We start from the raw sequence: 7,778 nt of genomic DNA, 5'->3' as shown, positions 1-7,778 counted from the left end.
AGGGCATGTTCCATTTCACCACATGATTGTAGCTGTAGTGGACAACAGCAACTGGGCCGAATGTCTAGAATAGAGCTCAAAATGTGCAGCGCCGCCCTTGTGGCATGGAGGAGAACAACTCTCGGACACGGGAAGCGGGAGACAGGGAGGGGGAGGGTTTCGGAAAGAGAGGGGTCCCTCTCTGTACAACAACCCCCTCTGTAACATATCCGCCAACCCCCTCCCGTGCTTCCCGCCTCCTTCCTTCCTTTCTTCAAAACCTCGAGAATAAATAATTTGCTACAGCAGAGCAAAGGGGAGAGAAGCCATGTTACACACATTAAGGTCACCGGGTTTCCTGGTTCCCTTGGTGTAGCCACGCCCCCCATTAATTCCCCCTCCCCCTGCCCCGCCCTCTGGTCGACCAACTCACTTCAACCTCGTGAATAAATAATTAGCCAGCAGAGGAAAGGGGGAGGAGCCATATGTGTGTACCGTACGAACAAAGACACAGCCACTTCCTGGTTCCCTGGGTACAGCCCCGCCCCTCGCCCCGCCCCTCGGCGACCGGCTCACTTCTTGACAGCCTGCCGGTAGCTGTGTCTCTGGCCGCCCTCGTTAGCTCCCCCGCTAGTAGTGCCCCCGCTAGCGCCCCCACGCTTGTTGTGGTGGTGGTGGTTGCCGCCGCTGCTGTTGTTGTTGCCCGTGGCAACAGAGGTACCGCTGCTCGTTGCCGTGGCGTTAGCCATGCCCGCTCCAGCGTTAGACGCCGTGGTGGTGTTGTTAGTGGCGCCCGCTGTGTTGACCGTGGCTGCAGTAGTGGTAGCGGTGGTAGTGTTGCTGGAGCCGCCGGTAGCCCCCGCCATCTCAGCGGCGGGCTCCAGGACGGTCATGGTGGTGGTGGTGACGGCGCTGGCCTTGCTGGGGGGGTCGCGGATGCTGCTGGCCATGCTGAGGTCCTCCAGGGTGGGACTGGAGATGGCAAGGTGCAGCCCCCCTTCCTCCAGGAGATGGGCCTCTAACAGAGAGAGGTCTTCGTCGCCACTGGCGATTATGCCATCGCCACCTCCACCGCTGCTGCCGGCCGCACTGGCGATGCGGAGCTTAGCACGCAGTAGCATCATGTAGGTGCCGTAGCGCGTTTTCTGTGGAGGAGAGGAGAGAAGACGGAGTGAGAATTAGATAGGGAGAGTGAGAGAGAGAGAGAGAGAGAGAGAGCATGAGAAGACAAAATAGGAGGAAAGACAGAGAAAGAAAGAGATGGAGAGAGAGAAATGGTAGAAAATGAAAAAGAAAGAGAGAGAGAGAGAGAGAGAGAGAGAGAGAGAGAGAGAGAGAAAGAGAGAGAGAGAGAGAGAGAGAGAGAGAGAGAGAGAGAGAGAGAACGCAAATCTGATGACGCACAGATGCGACAAACACGTTGTTCGCTCTGAATAAACGAGCACAAAGTCAAGAAAGTGTGCGGTAAACTTCTTTCTTTTGAAAGAGAGGGGTGTTGTTTTGTCCTTATGTGGAGAGTTGTCTGAGAGAAAGAGAGAGAGAGAATGTGAGAAACTGTGAAGCGTGTAAGACAAGAACAGAGAGAGAGAGAGAGAGAGAGAGAGAGAGAGAGAGAGAGAGAGAGAGAGAGAGAGAGAGAGAGAGAGAGAGCTAAGTAGGTGGAAGAAAAGGAGAGGCAAGAGAGGAAAGGAAGTGTGACGTGGTGTGTGTAAGTCAGGGGTGTCGAACTCAAATTGACGGAGGGCCAAAATCAAAATCTGGATTGAAGTCGCGGGCCAAACTCAATATGTTTTTACAAAAATACACTAAAATTACTCATGTTTAAATGTATGTTTGAACAGATTCCTATCATAGTTCAAATGTGCCTGTACATATTCTGTTGCATTTCATTGTGATCTGTTTCAGTGGCCTTGGCCCACTCATATTCCTGTGATGTGCGAATTTTCATGTTCAAATCTTAATATGCTATACAGTTGTGGTGTATGTGGGCCAACTGTAATACACATTTGAAATGATCTCGCCGGCCAAATAAAATGGCTCCGCAGGCCAAATTTGGCCCCCGGGCCTGAGTTTGACATCCCTGGTGTAAGTGATTCTAGAGGGCAACGAAGGGGAGAGAGAGAACATTAGAGGTTGATCATATCATTGTCTTTGCAGACACAACTACTATGTATGTAAAGTGCTTTACTGTTTCACTTGAGTGTTTGTATTTGAAGTTTGAAGTTTATTTATTGAACACAGGGACAGCATATATTACTAGCATTTAAAATAAAATGCAAAATATACAAGATTATAGCCATAAGGCTAGTTTCCATCTTTTGTCCCTTGACAGGTTTGATGTTCAAACTTGACTACTACAACATGTACAGCCTGTAAAGTCAAGTACTCTGCTGATGAATCAAACTTGCTAAGTACCGTGTACATATAATATATAAAACCGTTCAACTCCAACACACACACACGTAACAGAAACAACCAAACACACACACACTGAGTGGCTTAATGATGCTACTATATTGAGATGATAAGCTGCTGATCATAAAATGTCTAATAAAATGCGGCCTTCTAATTTTATTTATGAACGGATCATTAAATCATAATGAAAGCATCCTGTCTGGGAAGCAGGGTGGTGGCGTGTCTGTGTGTGTGTGTGTGTGTGTGTGTGTGTGTGTGTGTGTGTGTGTGTGTGTGTGTGTGTGTGTGTGTGTGTGTGTGTGTGTGTGTGTGTGTGTGTGTGTGTGCGTGCATGCGTGTGTGCATGCGTGTGGCCGCCATATAGGCACTTAGGCAAAAGACTTAAGTTTGATCAGTAGTTCGGTGTGGGTATTGATCTTAGGAGCAGTGCGTGCAGGCGTGTGTGTATGTGCTTGTGTGTATATGATGATCAAGTGTGCAGAGCATGTGGGGGGGCTGTCCGACTAGGCAATTGCACATCGCACCCAAGAGGGCTCCACACCACCGCAAATCACAGCAAATTTAGCCAGGCGGTGCCCTCCTAATGACGCAACAGCTTCAGCGTTGCTACCGGTCAGGTCAAGAGTCAATGCAAGTACTTTCTGAGTTCCCGCAAATACGGGAACTCCTCCCACTTTGTTGGGAAGCAAACAATCATTAGCAAACCAAGGGAGGATGTTTGAGAAATGTCCTTTGGGAAATGTTAATTGTTATGCTCTTGATCAGAACAAGTCTCGAAGACATTTGAAAGTCGATGATAATCAGGCTACAGCAAATTAGCACTTTTAACACGTTATTTGGGCACCATCACCACACTGTTGCAATAATAACATGGCATTAGTGGTTTCCTCAGCAGTAATATGCATTTTCCCGCAGACTGTGTGACCACATTTGGGGGGCGGTGGGGGGTGTGTGTGTGTGTGTGTGTGTGTGTGTGTGTGTGTGTGTTGCGGTGTGTGTGTGTTGCGGTGTGTGTGTGTGTGTTGCAGTGTGTGTGTGTGGCGGTATGGTATCTCACCTCAAACTCGAGGTACTCCTCCCGCTGCCTGTACTCGTCCAGCTCGCGACCTTTGACCTTTCGGTCGGGAGGATAGGAGCGCAGCTCGACAAGCTGTGTGGAGATGCCCCGTAGCTGAGACTCATGTTCGTGGACCTGCTCCTCCTGGAAGGAGAGAGAGAGGCAAGTTTAACCGGGCGAATACATCGCCCGTGACAAGATGACGTGACAGAGAATCGCTGTGTAGCAAGAGCGATACGAGCGATTGAAGCGACAAAGTCTGTCCGTTAAAAGAAGAAGAATGCAAGCATTCCAAAATTTCCATTGGCTGTGGTGGCTGTCGCTGAACCGCATCATAGCCAATTTGCATAATATTCACTAAAGTCCAACTACAAAATGTTGCTCGAGTTGCGTGAATCGCCTCTAGTCGCCTGAATTGCCTCCAGTCGCCTGAATCGCTGTTGTCTCGGCAGTCTCCCGCGACTCAATACAAAGTCAATTTCTTCTGTCGATGGAATCGGTCTATTCGTGCCTTAACATTCCTTTATTAAATAGACTGAAAGGGATGAGGGACGGAGAGAGAGAAAGAGAGAGAGAGAGAGAGAGAGAGAGAGAGAGAGAGAGAGAGAGAGAGAGAGACAGACAGACAGACAGACAGACAGACAAAGCAGTGGAGATAGAAAGGGAAATGTAACACTCCTTTATTAAATAGACAGAAAGGGATGAGGGAGGAAGAGAGAGAGAGAGAGAGAGAGAGAGAGAGAGAGAGAGAGAGAGAGAGAGAGAGAGAGAGAGAGAGAGAGAGAGAGAGAGAGAGAGAGAGAGAGAGAGAGAGAAAGCCAAGGAGATGGAGAGGGACATTTAACACTTCTTTATTAAATAGACTGAAAGGGATGAGGCAGAAAGAGAGCGAGAGAGAGAGAAAAAGAGATAGGCAAGTTCAAGACTCCTTTATTAAATAGACTGGAAGGGATGATAGAGAGAGAGAGCGAGAGAGCGAGAGAGAGGCTAGCTTAACTAACTCTATGGAGACTCATTAGCGAGAACTTGGCCAAAAATGTAAACAAACCATGACCCCATTAGAATGCCCAGGACCTTGGCAACGGCGGCACAAAAGAATGCAGCAGTGTCGGGTAATGGCAACAAGTCAAGGGTACAGTAGGGTCAACTTCATGTTGAAATTGGCTAGAATTCTCCTTCCCGGGTGGGCGCTGTGGCGCAGCGTGCTAAGCCATCCACATTTGGGCTTGCAGGCCAGGCCCATGGGGACCCAGGTTCGAGTCCGGCCTGGGTCATGACCTAGAGTGCGTTACGATATGCGACCTTGCCTCCTCCACTTGTGCTTGTCTCCTCGTCCCGCCTCCTGGCCCCTCCTCCGTGGAGAAAACGATAAAGTTTCCCAGCTGTCAGCCTAGCCACAACAACTTTTGAGGGACTGTTTTTCATTCACCATCCCAATTGCAAATGAGAAAAAGACTCTACAATTGAGCTTTTGCAAGATATTGAAATGTAATGCTGTTGTCAGTGATGTCATCATGACATATTACTTCCTGGTACGAGGAGACAAGCACAAGTGGAGGAGGCAAGGTCGCATATTGTGACGCACTACTAGTCCTACCCCATCACTCTCTCTCTCGACTCAATTCCTGTCATAATCTCCACTTTCCTATCAATAAATGCACAAAAGCCCCCAAAAATATCTTTTAAAAAAAGGATTCTTCCAGGGAGATGGAGAGGGAAGGAGATAAAGGATGGGAGAAGGAGAGGGGTAGGGACCTTAGAGAGTGACATGTAGTGCAGGAGGGGTAGGGGAGGAGAGAGAGAGAGAGAGAGAGAGAGAGAGAGAGAGAGAGAGAGAGAGAGAGAGAGAGAGAGAGAGAGAGAGAGAGAGAGAGAGAGAGAGAGAGAGAGAGTGAGTGAGTGAGTGAGTGAGTGAGTGAGTGAGTGAGTGAGTGAGAGAGAGAGAGAGAGAGAAGTGAAGAGAGAAAGAGAGCACAGCCCTTGGAATGACATTGCACATCTTGATTTCGTTAGAATCAAATTGCCCAATTGTTAGGTGTTAAGCGATTCCAACTACACAATTACAAGCAATTAAATCGATAAAACAAGACATCCTCCAGACCCCTAAAAACACAGACAGAATAAAAGCGCTTCCTTATGGAGTGGAGAGGCATAACAACAAGTGACGGCGGCTCTCTCATCTCACAAACGCACGTAATCATGAAACACCGGTAACACTTTATTTTAGCGTTACATCTATCAGCATTAATACATACAATGTTAATGCTTGCATAAGTAACTTGTAAAGCATGTACTAAGCAAAAACTAAGGCTAACTAGGTCCTTACTGAGGTTAAATTGGTAATAAATCCCTTATGTGCATGAAGAAGACATTTGCGAATACATGCCTAACAAATGTGTGATTTTGATTTGTACATGCCTTACAAGTGACTTATACAGGCACATTGTATGTATTAGTGCTAATAGATGTGTCCCTAAAATAAAGTGTTACCAAAACACATTTATCACACTTTAGGCGAGTTTAAAAGGGATGAGTGTTTTGCCATCTGGCGGAACACCTGTCTCATCAGTCTTAGGCCTCGGGTACACGTATGTGGATATTTTTTAAAAACAGATATTTTTCATCCGTCCACATTTCGATCCTGTTGTCATGGCATCTGGATATAAAACATAGCTTCAAAGGTGCACTCACTGTGTAGGATGGTGGCCAGATTAGGTATTACAACTATGCTGCTCATTAGAACTGTGCTGCCTAGAGCCAAAATTGATCTTTTCATGAATACTTACTAGATAATAAACTAATATTTACTAGTATGGCCAAAGTACAGTAAGCTGTGCAGCTAAATATGTCTATTTATGGCTATTCAAAATGGTGAACCACGGGGAAGATTCACCTTTTTATGTATGAAAAGTGCAAATATTCCAGTCATAATGAATACTTTTAAAATGTGATGGCGGTGGACAATATTCGAGTAAATGGGCAGCATGAATTCTGGAAAGAAACTGCAAAAAAATATTGCACAGTGCAGCTTTGAAAATATGAAATTTAGGGGAGCTATGGAATTCTGTTTATGTACAAACAAAATGCCCAAATGGATGGGCAAGTATCCCTCTCGCCTCTCTTATGACTTATTAGGCGAGTACATCTATGCAAAAAAAAGACCTAACCCCCAAAAAATTGATACAAAAGGTTTTTCAACTGATTTTGTTACCTCTAAATGTCCTTAATAACATACTAAAAATCTAGGAAAATCTGACTTCAGGAAAGGTGTCATTTTCAAGATCAAAGTTTTTTAAAATAAAGGTTACTACATGATAATTACATTGGCATGAACTAACATGTTTTCAGGATCTGTTTGTTTGGAGTGCTGTTTGGGTGGATAAAGACACTACTGCTATGATAATATCCATGTGCTGTTTGTCAGGGCACATCATCAGTGATGAATCATGGTGTCACTAGGTATTTTGGGTCTTTCAGCAGCTGAACTGAATAGACAGGAGCCACTACATGTGTAAGTAGAGGGCAAGGTGAAACGGTTGGTACTGGAGACAGACAATGTCCTGAAAGGACATAGGGCTTTAGCATAGCTTTCGGGTAAGCCAGAATAGGGCCTGTTGTAGCTTCATAGGCAAGGGTCAGGGCCTTGTATTCAATTAGGGCATGAAAAAGAGGACATGACTGGGAAACTGAGGCTATGTGGTCAGAGAATGATAGATCAACAATGACACCTAGATTTCTTGTGTCCTTATTTGAGGCAACAGTAGCAGAATCCATATTGAGCTCGATATCATGGCAACCTAAATCTTTGGCTGGGATCACCAGCAGTGCATTTGGGCGAGGCTCAACTGAAGGTTGCATTCCTTCATACTTGTGGATAGTTCAGAGAGGCAAGCGGAAATGTGTGTGACTGTGGAGTCATCTGGCACAAAGTAACTGTGCTTCATCGGTGTAACAGTAGTATGAGAAGCTGTGAGAACAGATAACATGGCCCAGTGATGTGGTGTACATGGCAAATAGGAGTCCCAGCACCAGCCCTTAGGACACCTCTGTGGAGAGGCTATGATTTGAGGACAGCTGATCTTGCCCTTGATACATGCTAAGAATGATACCACCAGACTCAAAGAATGTCTGGAAGAACTTGAGACACATAAAACTCAATTATTTATCTAAGAGAGATGTTAAATAATCATGTTTTGAAAAAAAAAAATGCTAGCTGGTGTGTCTGCACAAAGATTTTTAGATTTACTACAAAACAAAAAGAGATGTCCATAATCTCTTCTGAAGATATCTTCTGGCTTACTAGAAACAAAATAAAAGAGTAATTTTG

At 45.8% G+C, this 7,778-nt stretch overlaps 1 protein-coding gene across 1 annotated transcript in view; it reads right to left on the bottom strand.

The window, feature by feature from the left end:
* Positions 1-348: 348 nt before the first annotated feature.
* Positions 349-7,778, bottom strand: part of LOC134467045 (uncharacterized) — a 140,688-nt gene continuing 133,258 nt past the window's right edge. Inside the window, exons 23-24 of the mRNA XM_063220969.1 lie at positions 3,452-3,595; positions 349-1,124 (exon numbers count right to left, since the gene is read on the bottom strand). Coding sequence (XP_063077039.1) covers positions 552-1,124; positions 3,452-3,595 — 717 coding nt within the window. The 3' untranslated portion in view covers positions 349-551. The remainder of the gene's footprint in view (positions 1,125-3,451; positions 3,596-7,778) is intronic.

This window comes from Engraulis encrasicolus, chromosome 17 (genome assembly GCF_034702125.1).
Source record: "Engraulis encrasicolus isolate BLACKSEA-1 chromosome 17, IST_EnEncr_1.0, whole genome shotgun sequence".
Classification (NCBI taxonomy): domain Eukaryota; kingdom Metazoa; phylum Chordata; class Actinopteri; order Clupeiformes; family Engraulidae; genus Engraulis; species Engraulis encrasicolus.
This window is presented reverse-complemented; position numbering and strand designations above follow the sequence as displayed.